Source organism: Anolis sagrei, chromosome X, assembly GCF_037176765.1.
Source record: "Anolis sagrei isolate rAnoSag1 chromosome X, rAnoSag1.mat, whole genome shotgun sequence".
In the NCBI taxonomy this organism is placed as follows: domain Eukaryota; kingdom Metazoa; phylum Chordata; class Lepidosauria; order Squamata; family Dactyloidae; genus Anolis; species Anolis sagrei.
The window spans coordinates 19,184,153-19,199,470 of record NC_090034.1 but is presented as its reverse complement, the minus strand read 5'-3'; the positions used below and the strand labels follow the sequence as shown (position 1 = coordinate 19,199,470).

At 42.0% G+C, this 15,318-nt stretch overlaps 1 protein-coding gene across 1 annotated transcript; it reads left to right on the top strand.

Moving 5' to 3' along the window:
- Window positions 1-4,467: 4,467 nt before the first annotated feature.
- On the top strand, window positions 4,468-12,033 carry TMEM114 (transmembrane protein 114). The gene is made up of 4 exons (XM_060784421.2): window positions 4,468-5,291; window positions 5,787-5,867; window positions 10,389-10,526; window positions 11,421-12,033. Exons 1-4 carry the CDS (start codon window positions 5,108-5,110, stop codon window positions 11,651-11,653), a joined length of 636 nt encoding a protein of 211 aa, XP_060640404.2. The 5' UTR covers window positions 4,468-5,107; the 3' UTR covers window positions 11,654-12,033.
- Window positions 12,034-15,318: the final 3,285 nt, after the last annotated feature.

The window sequence follows — 15,318 nt, the reverse complement described above, 5'->3', positions numbered from 1 at the left end:
GAGAGTTCCACTGCTGAACGGCTCTCACAGTCAGGAAGTTCTTCCTCATGTTCAGATGGAATCTCCTCTCTTGTAGTTTGAAGCCATTGTTCCGCGTCCTAGTCTCCAAGGAAGCAGAAAACAAGCTTGCTCCCTCCTCCCTGTGGCTTCCTCTCACATATTTCTACATGGCTATCATATCCCCTCTCAGCCTTCTCTTCTTCAGGCTAAACATGCCCAGTTCCCTAAGTCGCTCCTCGTAGAGAACTGGGCATGTTTAGCCTGAAGAAAAGGCTGAGAGGGGATATGATAGCCATGTATAAATATGTGAGAGGAAGCCACAGGGAGGAGGGAGCAAGCTCGTGTGCAGTTTGACAGCACTTTAACTGCCATAGCAGCAAAAAGGGCTCAAAGGGGCATCAAATTGTATTAATTATACAGTGTAGATCAAGCATGGGCAAACTTTGGTCCTCCAGGTGTTTTGGACTTCAACTCCCACAATTCCTAACAGCCTACCGGCTGTTAGGAATTGTGGGAGTTGAAGTCCAAAACACCTGGAGGACCAAAGTTTGCACGTGCCTGGTGTAGCTGGAAAAGGAAGCCTTTGGGGACAATTTTGTTACAAAATATCTCCATTTCCTGTATTTATTTAAAGTCAGCCGCTCTCAGCAAATACAAAGTTTCTGGGAATTGTCAGCAAACAATCTGGGAAAAATGAAACAAAAATAACATGGATTTTGAAAACGGCAACAAATGCAAAAATACAGCTACAAATACTTCGACTTCGAGTAACATTTGACCCATCTGGAGGAGTCTTGCCTGTGATATTATTATTATTATTACTTACTTAGGCGATCCCTCGTTGTCCGAATAGGATAGTCTTCCAAGATCGGTGTCCTGGCGGTGGGTCCGTAGGTTACTGTGGAGCCCTATTCTTGACCTGCATCTTCTCTCACAGTGAAGGCATCGGTTTACAGGTGGCAGGCGGTCCCATTTGGGGTTGGCTTGACATGCTTTCCTCTTGACATGTTTCTCTCTTTTGCCCTACATTCGTGCCTCTTCAAATTCTACAGCACTGCTGTTCACAGCTGACCTCCAGCTGGAGCGCTCAAGTGCTAGGGCTTCCCAGTTCTCAGTGTCTATGCCAGAGTTTTTAAGGCTGGCTTTGCGCCCATCTTTAAATCTCTTTTCCTGCCTATCAACATTCCATTTTCCATTCTTGAGTTTAGAGTAGAGCAACTGCTTTGGGAGATGGTGGTCGGGCATCCGGACAACGTGGCCGGTCCAGCAGAGTTGATGGCGGAGGACCATCGCTTCAATGCTGGTGGTCTTTGCTTCTCCAGCACACTGACATTTGTCCACTTGTCTTCCCAAGAGATTTGCAGGATTTTCCAGAGGCAGCGCTGATTGAATTGTTCCAGAAGTTGCTTGTGACGTCTGTAGACTGTTCACATCTCGCAGGTGTATAGCAGGGTTGGGAGGACAATAGCTTTATAAACAAGCACCTTGGTATCCCTACGGATGTCCCAGTCCTCAAACACTCTCTGCTTCATTCAGAAAAATGCTGCACTTGCAGAGCTCAGGCAGTGTTGTATTTCAGTGTCAATGTTGACTTTTGTGGAGAGGTGGCTGCCAAGGTAGCAGAAATTGTGAACATTTTCGAATGTTACACCATTAAGCTGTATTTCTAGCATTGGAGACAGATTGGCTGGTGACTGCAGGAAGAGCACTTTGGTTTTCTCAATGTCGCCTAATTGGGTTGAAAAATGCGGTATAGAAATAAAGCAAATAAATAAATAAATAAATGTTAAATGACAGGCTGAGCTTCTATTATTATTATTAATTAATTAATTATTAGGTACACAACAAGTCGAGTCACCTGAGAGCTGAGAGGGGCGGTATACAAATACAGTAAGTAAATAAATAAATAAACACAGCAAATAAGATCACTATGTTGGCTTTTGTATTCGTTCACAAATCGGACGCTTCCCAAGTGCCCAAGACTGTGATGTATCGGTAAATAATGCGTGCAGATCTGAAGAGTGTGGCCTTTTGCAGCTAACAGATGGTGATTTTGTCAGTGCCGATTCTTTTTAAGTGTAGACCAAGGTCTTTAGGCACTGCACGCCGTGTGCCAATCACTACCTTGTGCCAGTCTTTGTAGTTCAATCTTGAAATCCTCATATCGTGTAAGCTTTTTCAGTTGCTTCTTGTCCATTCTGCTTTCGCCTGGGATTGCAGCATCGATGATAGATACTTGTTTTTTTCCACGATAGAGAGGTCAGGAGTCTTGTGCTCTGAAACTCTGTCAGTCTAAACTCGGAAGTCCCAGAGTAGTTTGACGTATTCATTTTCTGTAACCTCTTAAGCCTTGTGATCCCATCAGTTCTTTGTCACAGGCAGATGTCCAGTGGATCATCTGAGCAACAGTATTATGCCTCTGCTTGTAGTCTGTATGCGCAATCTTCTTGCAGCAGCTGAGTATGTGATCCATCATTTGGTCTGCTTCCTTTCGGAGCCTACACTTGGAATCTGTCCTCGACTTTTCAATTCTGGCTTTGATTTGTTCTAATTGCTGCTTACTTGTCTGAACGCATCTCCCTCTACGTTCCGCCTCACAGTTTAAGATCATCCGGGGAGGCCCTGCTCTCGCTCCCGCCAGCGTCGCAAATATGGCTAGCAGGGATGAGAGACAGGACTTTCTCAGCTGTGGCCCCACGCCTATGGAACTCGCTTCCCACCAAGGTAAGATCGGCTTCATCCCTCCTGTCTTTCAGGAAGAAATTGAAGTTGTGGTTCTGAGACCAGGCTTTTGGACAGCAGGCATAAATAGCACTTTGATATGGAATTGATTGGAATGATGATATAGCTGTTAACACTATTTTTTACTGTTTTTAATTAATGTTCTATTTATTGTTTTTAATTGTTATTATATTGCTTTGCTATTTGTAGTGGCATCGAATTGTTGCCAAATGTAAGCCGTCCTGAGTCCCTCTTTCGGGGGTTGAGAAGGAACGGGGTAGAAATACCAGAAATAAATAAAAATAAATTATTCTTCTTGTCCTCCTCCTCCTCCTCCTTCCCAAGCCTTTGCAAGGGTTTTGTCTGGAAGAAAAGTCTCCTATTGGTCATGGACCAAGAAATAGGTGGCATTCTGAGTATGGAAACAATTACTATACTATAATTGTTTAAATGCTTTGAATCAATAAGTGGTTTTTGACCACTCCCCTTTCCACTCCATTTCTGTATGATGGTAAAATCACACAGGAATGGACCTCTTTGCCCTGACCATATATGGTCAAAACTATTCTCTGTAGTTAGGTTTTTAGGATACAGACTCCCAAGAATTCTGGGAGCTGTCATTTCCTCCCTTTACAGCAACTGTTGTTTTTTTTAAAAAATTCTGGCCCTTGGTTTCTCCAAATCATTAGTTTCTTTACCTCCTTCCTTCTCCTCTCTTCCTCCAACAACAACAACTCTGCCTCCTTTCTTCTTTTCTATCTTCCTCCTCTTTCTCTTTTCTTCTTTTCTCCCTTTTCTTTCTTTCTTTCTTTCTTTCTTTCTTTCTTTCTCCGTGTCTCTTCTTTTTCTTCTTTCCTTTTTTTTATCGTCTTTCTTTCTCCTCTCTTTTCTTCTTTGACTTTCTTCTCCTCTTTTCCTTTATTGTCCTCTCCTTTATTTTCTCTTTCTTCCTTCTTTTCCCCTTTCTTCTTTTCTCTTCTTTCCTTCTCTTTCCCTTCTTTCTCTCCTTTCTTCTTCTTACTCCCTTTTCCTTTCCTTTCTTCTTTTCTCTCCTTTCTTCCTTCTCTTCTCATTTCCTCTTCTCTCTTCTCTTCCTCTTCTCTTGGTCCTTCTCCTGGCTTTTCTTTTACCTCCTTCTCTCTATTGCCTCCTCCTCTTCTTAATCTTTGTCTCAATCAGTACCTTCAAGCGTTGCCATGTTTGCTTGTCTTATTGGCCTTTGTGTGCCAGTGTCATGGCATAAATGTAACTTTCAGCAAATTAGCATAGGGTATTCAACCCTTACCTGGAATTCCAAAATCACTGGAAATGCCTTAAAAGGAGGAGTCATTCATGATCAGTTCTTTCTGTCCCAAATTACCGTATTTGCTTGGGTATAATATGCCATTGAATCTAATGTGCACCTCAATTTGGGCTATATAATTTACCCAAAAAAGGTGTGCATTAGACTCAAGTAAATATGGTATAATACTGATACTATGATATTTAAAATACTAGATCTTTGGTTGACCAGGTGAACGGATTGCAATTAGGGGGGAATTTCCTTACTTTAGTAATTAGAATTACTTGAACTACTATTATTACCATATTTCCTTGAGTATGGTGCGCCAATAAATCCTATGCACACCTCAGTTTTGGCTTTGTAATTCAGCTCCGCAAAAGTATGCAAGAAGCCCCTTCTACATTGACATATAATCCAGATTATGAAATTAGATAATCCACATTATCTGCTTTGAACTGGATTATATGAGTCTGCACTGCCAAATAACCCAGTTCAAAGCAGATAATTTGCATTTTATATGGCAGTGTAGAAGGGGCCTTAAACTTGAGTAAATATGCTACTTCCTTTCCTCCTCCTAACTGCTTAAAAGAAGTGGACAGTTTCCTCTTAGGCGCATGTCCTTCTAGGGCTTGAGTGCTGGCATCCTCCTTTGCTTCTCCTCCGGAAAGAAAGAGAAGGCTTGGATATTAGGAATGATTCCTGGAGAATACGTCGTTTGGCTCTTTGGTGAAGTGGAAGCAGACCTATCTGGCTGAGCGTCACAGTGTTTGCTCAGCCAGAGAGAGAGAGAGAATGTGCTAATCGTGGGACCGAGGAGTAGTTGTCATTAACACCTTGTTCTTCCCAAGAGATTATTCCATGGTTTACCAGGTTGGGAAACAAGAGCTGCTAATACAAGGAAGAGGAGCTGTCTGAATCTGAAATTTCATTTCATGACCTCTGGGTTGCTTCCAGCATTGCAAGCCCATGACATTAAGGGAAAGCTGGAACATAGGAAATCTTTTAAAAAAGGAAATATTTCCAAACCATGGACTGACTTTTGATCAAGAAATGAGTTCTTTCTAACTTTGAAGGCTGAAGCCATCAGGGAAAGAGGGCATCACTATGAAGCTGACGCTGAACATGGTGGCCTTGTTTGCAGCCCTGGCTGGGATTTTCAGCTTCTCCTTCCTGATTGCGGCCATCAGCACTGACTTTTGGTATCTCATAGACGCTTCAAAGCTGGAGAAGATGAGCAACCATACGGAGAGCATGAGCTCACACTCAGGACTCTGGAGAACTTGCCAGCGTAAGTGACTCAAGGTTTCTCCAAGGGCTTGGGGTGCGTCTGTACTGTGGGATGAATGCAGTTTGGCACTGCTTCAACTTCTATGGCTCAGTGCTATGGGGTCCTGGGAGTTTTAGTTTGGGATAACACCAGCACTCTTAGGCAGAGAAGGCTAAAACCATTGGAAAGCTACTACTTCCAGATTTCCTTGGCAGTTAAAGTGATTTCAAACTGCATTAATTCTATAGGGTAGATCAGGTATGGGTAAACTTCAGCTCTCCAGGTGTTTTAGACTTTAACTCTCACAATTCCTAACAGCCGGTGGGAATTGAAGTCCAAAACACCTGGAGGGCCAAAGTTTGCCCATTCCTAGCATAGATGCACCCAAACGAGTTGGTCTTTCAATGCCAATCTGATCCTTGGATCTATTTGTACTACAATTCTTATAACCTTGGTAATGAATATGATCCATTTGTAATAGGTGTTTACTCCCAACACTTTCTCTTTTCCTTCCAGTTAAAAGCAACTGCCTCCCTATTGCGAATCCCTTTAAGCATGGAACAGAAAACATCACTGCATCTCATCAGCAACTATTAAGTAAGTGATATGGAAGTTCTTTTTTGACCCATAAATTGAGAACAGTTCATTTTTTGCTTTTTATTCAATGGTATGGAGCACATATACAAATACACTTACACTATGCTTCATTACATTAAATCTCCCTCTCTGTGTGTGTGCATATTTCCACATCAATCTTGCGGTGCAACTTTGTCTTGAATGGTAGTGTAGCCCGACTGAATGCACATTTTAAATCTGCAACCAAATGAACATATACATAGGTATAAAGCAAATAATATACTTCTCCTTATGCGCGCCATGGCGTTGTCTGTGCGACTGTACTTTTGCAAACATGAACTGAATGCAACTGTTCCACATTGTAGAAAAATATTCAACCATCTATGTAGGAAAACTTAACACATATCATTATTCCAGTTATTCTGATTTATTTATATAGTGCCATCTTTATATAAGGAAAAGGAAAAGAAAACAGTTCTTTGGTGTCAGGGTTACAATCTAAAGAAAAGAAAAGCATGTGGCAATATGGAATGAAGTCCAACAGATACCTCAGCTGGACTCAATTTTCTGACTCTACATCATAGAATTAATGCAGTTTGACATCACTTTAAATGCTGTGGAATCTTGGGATTTGTAGTTTGGAGAGACACTAGCATTCTTTGGCAGAGAAGACTAAGGACCTTGTGAAACTACATCAATGATTCCATAGTATTGCGTCATGGTAGTTAAAATGGTATCAAACTGCATTAATTCTCCTGTGTAGATTCCCCAATAAAATGAAAATGGTTCGTGATGAAATTTTTGAGTTTCATTAGTTTTGATTCAAAATCTCGCCTTCCCCGTATCCTCTCGGGATGCATAATGGTTTCCATTTGCTGCAAAAGAGCAAGACATCAAGCAAGAATGCCTTGTCTTGGCCACTTATGTCAACATAGGAAGGAAAATGATTCTGGCAGCTTGGCAAATGGAGATAATGACACAATAGCATGTGCAGTTAAGAGTTTGGATCATGGAATCAGTTTCCATAGCAGCGTGAAGAGGATCGGAGGGGAGACAGCTTTCCCAAGCCAAGGCAAATTGTGCTGAATTGGATTAAAATGGCTAGAAAGTATATTACTCCAAATCCAGCTGTTTGCTCAGTCCAGTTTTTGAAAAGCAGCAGGGTGTGTCTACATTGTGGAATGGATACAGCGTGGCACCACTTTAACTGCCAAGGCTCATTGCTACGGAATCATGACAGTTTTAGTTTTACAAGGGCTTAGCATTCTCTCCCAAAGAGTGCTAGTGCCTCTCATATCTACAATTCAAACAATTCCATTGCATTGAGCTGTGGCAGCTGAAGTGGTGTCAAACTGCAATAATTCTACATGTAGATGCACCTCACTCTATTGACAAGTTCTTATTAATGAAGATGTGAATTCTCTTGTCCTATTTGTAATGTTCTGGGTTTTTAATTGCATTGCCTTTTAATGTTGTGAGCCTGTATAATATATGTCTCAATCAAGAGTTATAATAGGAATAATAATAACAGAATTGCCGACTGAACATTGCGACTTAAGAGAACATGGAGATTTGCTGTATATTTTAGCAGGAACATCAAGATGGATTTCCCTTACGTTGTTGAATGGCAGTTCTTGAGGAGCAAAAGATAATATTGGGAAATAGTAACAACAGCAACGTCAACAACAACAACAATAATGCTGAATAAACATTGTGACATAAGACAAAAGATGCAGATTTGCTCTTTATTTCAGCAGGTGCATTGAAATGGATCGTCCCGTTCGTTGCTGAACGGGAAAGAAATAAAAATAGGAAATAAAAATAGGAAATATTAAAACTGATAATAATAATAATATAATTGCCAAATAAATATTGCAGTTTAAGAGGGAAATGCAGATTTGCTCTTAATTTCAGCAGGTGCATTGAAACGGGTTGCCCCTTTGTTGCTGAACTGCGGTTCTTGAGTAGCAAAAGTAATAGTAATAGGAATAATAACAACAACAATACAACTGTAAAGAAACTGCTGGATTCCACATAAAAGTTAGCTCCTCAAAATGTAAACTTCCAGCTGCAAAACCACTATGAATAAGAGTAGCATTGGAGAATACATATGCCGACTTAAGCGGTAAAACATAGATTTGCTACACATTTCAGCAGGTGCATCCAAATGGATTGTCCCTTATTTCAGTTAGAAAAGAGGAAACCCACTGATAAGTTCTTTCAATTTGTTGAAAGGCAGCTGAGAACTGCAATTCATAGCTGCACCTGGGAGATTGGTGGCCATAGGTGCAGAAGGAATGAAAGAGGAGAAAAAGAAAGGAATCATTGAGCGGCAGAGAAGCACCCGGCAACCTTGTTTATGCAGCTGGTTGGGAAGATAGCCCCTTGGGAAGGGTCAGAGAAGACAAATGCTTTGAGAGAAAAAGCCTTGTAATAACATCTGGTTCTGCTAAGGGCCTTCTCGGAAGCACCACGGAGCTCCAAGGAATTTTGAGTTATTCATTAGCTTTCTTTTTTCAGCCAAGGAAAAATCGCCAAACAAGAACAGCTTTATTCTGAGATGCCTGGGAAAAACATGTTTATTCCAAAGGAAAGGTGCAAAACATGTTTATCCAGAAGTAAATTCTGGGATTTGAGTTAACTTGACCAAGCTATGTCTCACAACCACTTTGATAAGGAACATTTGTTGTATGAATGCCGGTGGTCTAATGCTTAGGGGTGCATCAAGACTGTAGAATTAATGCAGTTTGATATTACTTTAATTATCAAGGCTCAATGCTATGGAATCCTTGGAGCTGGACTTTTTACAAAGTCTTTAACCTTTGGGTTGTTGTAGGTTTTTTGGGCTGTATTACCCTCTTTAACCTTTTTTGGCAAAGAGTGCTAGTGCCTCACCAAACTATAAATCCCAGGATTACATAGTATGGAGCCATGGCAGTCAAAGTAGTGCCAAACTGCATTTATGCTAAAGTGTGGATGCACCTTGGGCTGAATCCAATGAAACGAAGTTGTCATGCATGGATCTTTTTTGACATAATCAACTCCTATGGTTGTGATGGCCCTGTTGTGACACACTTTGTTGGTTTTGCTGACCTATCTGAAAATGGAGATGGAGTGTTATTTATACATTAGGCTCTCCACTTTTACACCTGTAAAAGCTGCACCCTCTTCTTGATATATTCACTGTACAACCTGTTGAAAATAATAGGGCTTACCATTATCTGTGATTTCACACACCAGAGCAAAGTCTGAAAACATATCCTCCACAAATAGTGGGCTCATATTGTATGCAACTTAGGCAATAGAGCAATGCTTCTCAACCTGGACATTAGGATCCCTGGTGGGGGTCATGAGGGGGTGTCAGAGGGGTTGCCAAAGACCATCAGAAACACAGTATTTTCTGATGGTCATGGGGTTTCTCTGTGGGAAGTTTGGCCAATTATATCGTTGGTGGAGTTCAGAATGATCTTTGTAGGTGAACTATAAATCCCAGCAACTACAACTACAACTACCAAATGTCAAGGTCTATTTTCCCCAAACTCCATCAGTGTTTACATTTGGGCATATTGAGTATCCGTGTCAAGTTTGGTCCAGATCCAACATTGTTTGAGTCCACAGTGCTCTCTGTAGGTAGCTGAACTACTGCAATAGAGGGAGAGGAGGAAAAGAAAAGTGGGAATGAATAGAGAAATGATATGATTTATATTTATATCCTACTTTTTCTTCAAAGTACATCACTGTCCTCTTCACTTTACCCTGGCCAAAGGTTGCCCAGATATTTTTTTCATGGCACAATGGGAAATGAAATCTCCCAACACCTGGGTACAGATACAGGCGCCGGGAGCAAAATGCGGGTCTTGCTCCACAAAGAAGAAATCTACTAACCAAATGATTTATTCCTTCAATACTAGATTTTGCAGTCTTGTGTTCACTTAAAACTTCAGTCAGGCATTTGCAAATACGTTTGAGGCACTTAAAGGAAAGGGATTGGCACATTCACCAAGAGGATGTGAAGGTTGGAGTTCTGGATATGAATGGATTTCAAGGACTCATTTTGTGAAAGACTAGAAATCTAACCACTGAAGGACAACTTTAAGGGGGAAGATTTCTTATGGGGAACAGCTGCCTTGTTTTGACCCTCCACTCATAGCTGTACCCTTGCACTATATAGGATCAGCTCTCCATAATGTTTATTTAATATAGGAGCCCCTGGTGGCGTAATGGGTTAAACCCTTGTGCCAGCAGGACTGCTGACTGATAGATCAGTTGTTCGAATCCGGAGAGTGAAGGTTGAGGTCCCTCTGTCAGCTCCAACTCCCCACTGAGAGAAATCTCCCACAAGGATTGTAAAATATCAAACATCAGGGCGTCTCCTGGGCAACATCACTGTAGATGGCCAAGTCTCTCACACCAGAAGCAACTTGCAGTTTCTAAAGTCACTCGTGACATGAAAAAAAAAACACTTTCTCTCAGTACGAGATTCAAGGTATGGACATAAGTGTTATTTGCTCATGAAATTAATGGGACAGCTTTTGTTTTCAGATATGCACGGTGCCTTTGTGATTCTGCTCCCGCTCAGCCTCGTTGTGATGACCTTCGGAGGAATGACGGGCTTCATTGCAACCCTGGCTCAGGTTTATCTCCTCTTGATCTTCACCGGGCTGTTCTTTCTCTTTGGAGGTATGCCATGGAGTAGATGCTCTTCTTACTCTGGTTAGCTACTAGTGCTTGTCATCCTCAGGCCAGGGATGGACAGCCTCGGAAGCTTCAAGGATGACCAGATGTTCCTTGGATTAAAGTAGGGTTTATTCTGGCTTAAAGAATAGACAAAGAAATCATAGTGCACATGCATGCTGGTGCCTAGCCCAGTTGCAGGGAGGAAATTCATGGCATCTTTTTAGAACAATGGTTTTATAGTTCATCTTATCTCTAGCAGCTAGCAGCTCATGACCTGTCTGGCCAATGAGAAGTTTGCAATTTTGCGTTGACATCTGTGGTCAAAGGGCATTCCTGTTGCCTAAATAGGGGATATCACACAAAAGCACCCTCTGTCCAATGCATCGACCAACCTAAGGAACTGCAAAGGAGTTCTTTGGGGTTGGGAACCGGCACAATCTTGTCTTAACAAGACAAGCCTCAAAAAATTGAGGTCCAAAGTTTTGGTTTGAGGCTCTCACATCAAATGCTCTTCTTACTGATGCTGGTTGTTTCCATTCTGCACTGTAGAATGAACACAGTTTGACCCAACTTTAAATTCCATGGTTCAACACTATGGGATCCTGAGAGTTGTAGTTTGAACTCTTTGGCAGAGAGGGTGAAATAATACTACAGCCCCCAGGATTCCATAGCAGTGAGCCATGGCAGTTAAAGCAGCATCAAACTGCAGTGCAGAAGCACCCACTGGCCAAATGTTGTCCACTTGGAGAAAAGTTCCAATGAAAGTTTTCACACTTTCAAGAGGCGAGCATTTGACTTTTTTTCTAAAGGGGGGGGGGTTCACATGGAAAACCATAGATATGTGGAGGTTGGAGCCAATGCATATTTCTTTGTGTCTTTTCCTTGTTTCTTCTCCAGCCCTCCTGACTCTGACTGGGCTTAGCATCTACGTTGCCTACTCTGCTGCGGCCTTCAAGGAAGTCAGCTACCTTCTGAGAGAGAAGAACCTCCTGGAACATATCAACATCCAGTTTGGCTGGTCCTTAGCCTTTGCATGGTTCTCCTTTGCCACCGAGGTCCTCACAGGGCTAGCCTTCCTCCTGATGTCTAGGATGGTGGGCAGGCAACTAAGGGAGAATTCCTCCATATAATGAACCCAGTCATAACAGGATTCTCCTAGATCAGCAGATTTATTCATCAATAGGTCAACATGGACCATCTTTCTCAGCCTTTTTTTTTTTTTAGAGTTATGGTAGACCATTGATATCTCTTGGAGTTTTGTTCCAGGACCATCCCTGTATGGATACGAATATCCATGGATGCTCAAGTCCCATTATGTTTACCGGTGTAGTAAAATGCCAAAATCAAGCTTTGCTTTTTATTTTTTAAAGAATGTTTTCGAGCCATGGCTGGTTGAATCCATGGATAAAGAATGTAATGACGGATAGAGAACTTTATTGCACTAAAATGCTGTTCCATTACAATCCTGTTATCATTGATAGGAGATAAATACCATGTCAAGCACCTTCAATATCGTACTTCTCTTCATTAATGCAATTCCTCTGATTCTCCAATGTGTGGTCCGACCTTCGTACTTCAGCGTGGCCTTCTAATTCTGCCTTTCTGCATTGCTGCTGTTCCTTATTTTTTCATTTTGAGCAAAAAAACAAACAAAACCCAAATATAATTACAAAATAAAAGGAAAATAGACAAGTTGGGAGTAGAGGGGGAAGGAGGAAAATCCCACCCCCTAATGTCACATTATTGCAGCTATAGAAGTGGAAAGGTCTCATTACACTGGTAGGCAATGGGAATGTTGCAAGATTGAGAGCTGTTGATGGGAAGTTCTGTCTCACAATGTCTCTATGACAGCATTCTGTCAATTATAGGCGGGCTCTTCTTATAGCTTTTTCTATCTTTCCTCCGTTGCCTCATACATCTTCACCACCACCCCCCTTCCTTCCTTCCTTCCTTCCTTCCTTCCTTCCTTCCTTCCTTCCTTCCTTCCTCCCTCCCCTTGCTTCATTCCTCCCCTCATATCTTTATCACTTTCCTCTCCTCTCCTTTTCTTTCCTTTCTCTCCTTTTTCTTCCTCTCTCCCTCCCTCCCTTCTTTTCCCTTCCCCTCCCTCCTTTACCTATGACTTAACAGCAGCCAAGTCCCTTCACTTCCTTCCTTTCCCAGTGACACCACAGAAAGCCACTTCACCCAGCCACAGCCAATCTGCTTGTTTCCTTTCCTTTCCCAGAGCTCTGGACCCAAAAGGAGTGGTTCCTTTAGTTAATAATTTTAAGTTGGACAATTAACGGTCTGTGGGTCAGGTTTGGCCCAGATCCATCAATCCATTTAGGTGCCTTTGCAGTACAAACGTAAACCCCAACCAACGTATATTTACACACGTACTTTGACTTTTATAGATATAGATATCTAGGGACAGGAAAATTATGGTGAGGAGGCACACCAACAAAGGGGCAAGCACATGTAATAAAAATAAATAATAATACGCTTTATTTATATTCTGCTCTATCTCCCCGAGGGGACTCAGAGAGGATTACAGTATGCACATATATAGGCAAACATTCAATGCATTCTATACAGTGTACAATGACATATAATACGCAAACAAAGGCAAAGGTTTCCCTTTCCATCTCTGGTGTCTGGAGGCAATGCTCAACTCTGGCCATGGGGAGGTGCTCTTGTTCCACTTTCCATGCCGAGGAGGCTGGTTTCTGTAGACCCTCCTGGTCGCGTGGCAGGCATGGCTGCATGAGAACCTTTTGCCTTCCCACCGAGGCGGTACCTATTGATCTACTCACATTACATGTTATCAAATTGCTAGGTTGGCAGGAGCTAGGGCTGACAGCTGAGAGCTCACCCCGACCTCCGGCTTCGAATTGCCAACCTTCCGGTCAGCAAGTTTTTCTGCAGTTGTGGTTTAACCGCTGCACTACCGCAGCCTAACTGCAATTGCCTCCTGGAATAAAGTCCTAAACCATTTGAGATCCTCTTTCTTGACTCTTGCCTTGGTCTCCAGGGTTGTTTTCTTTCAGTGTTTGGATCTGCTGACACCTTTGATCTCAGAAGCCTTCCATGCTCAACAAAGCTACAAAATAAACAGGTAGTTAGAATTAGATTCTGCACACTGAGCAAACTTGCATCCCGTCTCTTCTTTTACCTAAATATGTCTTCCCATTTTAAAAATATTCAAGAGCTAGTTTTTGCTATGAAGAAACTGTGTCAGATTGTGTGAAGAACACTGGCAGTGCAGGGAAAGGATGGCAAAACAATTTAACACCAGGAAAGAGTCCTGAAATGATGGTCTTTGCTGACATCTCATGGTTGGAGTGAGGAACTGAGCAATTTGGAAAACGGAAAGGCAGATAAGAAGAATTTAAAGGCCAAGGAATGATGGTCTTTGCTGACATCTCATGGTTGGAGTGAGGAACTGAGCAATTTGGAAAACAGGGAAAGGCAGATAAGAAGAACTTAAAGGTCAAGGAATCATCAGGAAAAGGTGGAAGGAAAGGCAGCTAAAAAGGCCAGTGCTAATCTAGGCTACATCAATAGGAGGATAGCATCAAGATAGAGGAAAGTCATAGTCCAGTGTTCTCCCTGAGTGTCTTCTGGGGCCAGAATATTTTAAAATTAATTCTATTTAAATATTTATATTTTGTGGGCTTTAAAGTGTATAGTTTCTATAGCTGCAAGCTGCTTTGGGTCTCTGTCATGTGGCGTTGTAATAAAATAATACGTAATAATAATAATAATAATAATAATAATAGCAAACAACTGAAAAAACTGACATGATATGAGGATGTAAAGATCAAACTGCAAAGACTCTGGCACAAGCCAGAAAAGGTGGTCCCAGTGGTGATCGGCACACTGTGCAGTGCATAAAGACCTTGGCCTGCACTTAATCACAATCAGTACTTACAAAATTAACATGAGCCAGCTGCAAAAGGCCACCTTACTGGGATCCGCAGGCATGATTCGTCGATACATCACACAGTCCTAGACACTTGGAAAGTGTCCGACGTGTGATCCAATACAACAGCTACAATACAATTAGTTGTGGACTAATCTTGTGTTTCAAATAATAATAATAATAATAATAATAATAATAATAATAATAATAGGCATCCAGGGACTGTTAGTGGCTCTGGGGCTGTGTTTTCCCAATTTCTCTTGTAGAATAATGCTTTTTTTCATGTCTCTTGGCTACCTAAATAAAAGGATCACCAAGTTTGGATTTCGGCTCTTTTTTAATAGCAAAGGTCTCTCTCTGTGTTCGATTTTTACAAACCATTCCCTTTTCTTTTGCTGTAGCAAATGGGGAAAAAGAAGCCAAACTTGACTTTGGGTAATCATTTGGGAAGATTGGTCACTGCCCTCATATTTCTATCTGACAACGGCGACCCTGGGACATCCGCATCTGGCTGCTGAAGGATTGCCTTCCTTTCCCCAGGCAACCTGGCCTGCTCAAATATTTAAAAGGCAATATTGTCTTGCTTGCAGGCAGGGTGCAGAGCAAATAAATGGCACTGCACTGCGGCGCCGTTGCGTCTCCCTGAGTCGGATGCCTTGGCGTAACAGCCCTTTTACTGCTGCGCTCGGCGGCATGGCTTTGCGTCGTGCGAAGAGGAAACTTAATTATGAGAAGGGAAAGGCATCCCCATAAGAATGTTTTAGGAAGATGAGACGGGCAACCTAGGAAGTTGCCTGAATTGTGCACGCTACACATGCACACACATGCAAAGGCACAGGCGTATCATGTGCCAGCTCAGAGTCAAATTCTGGAGCAGGGAAAGATGGATCC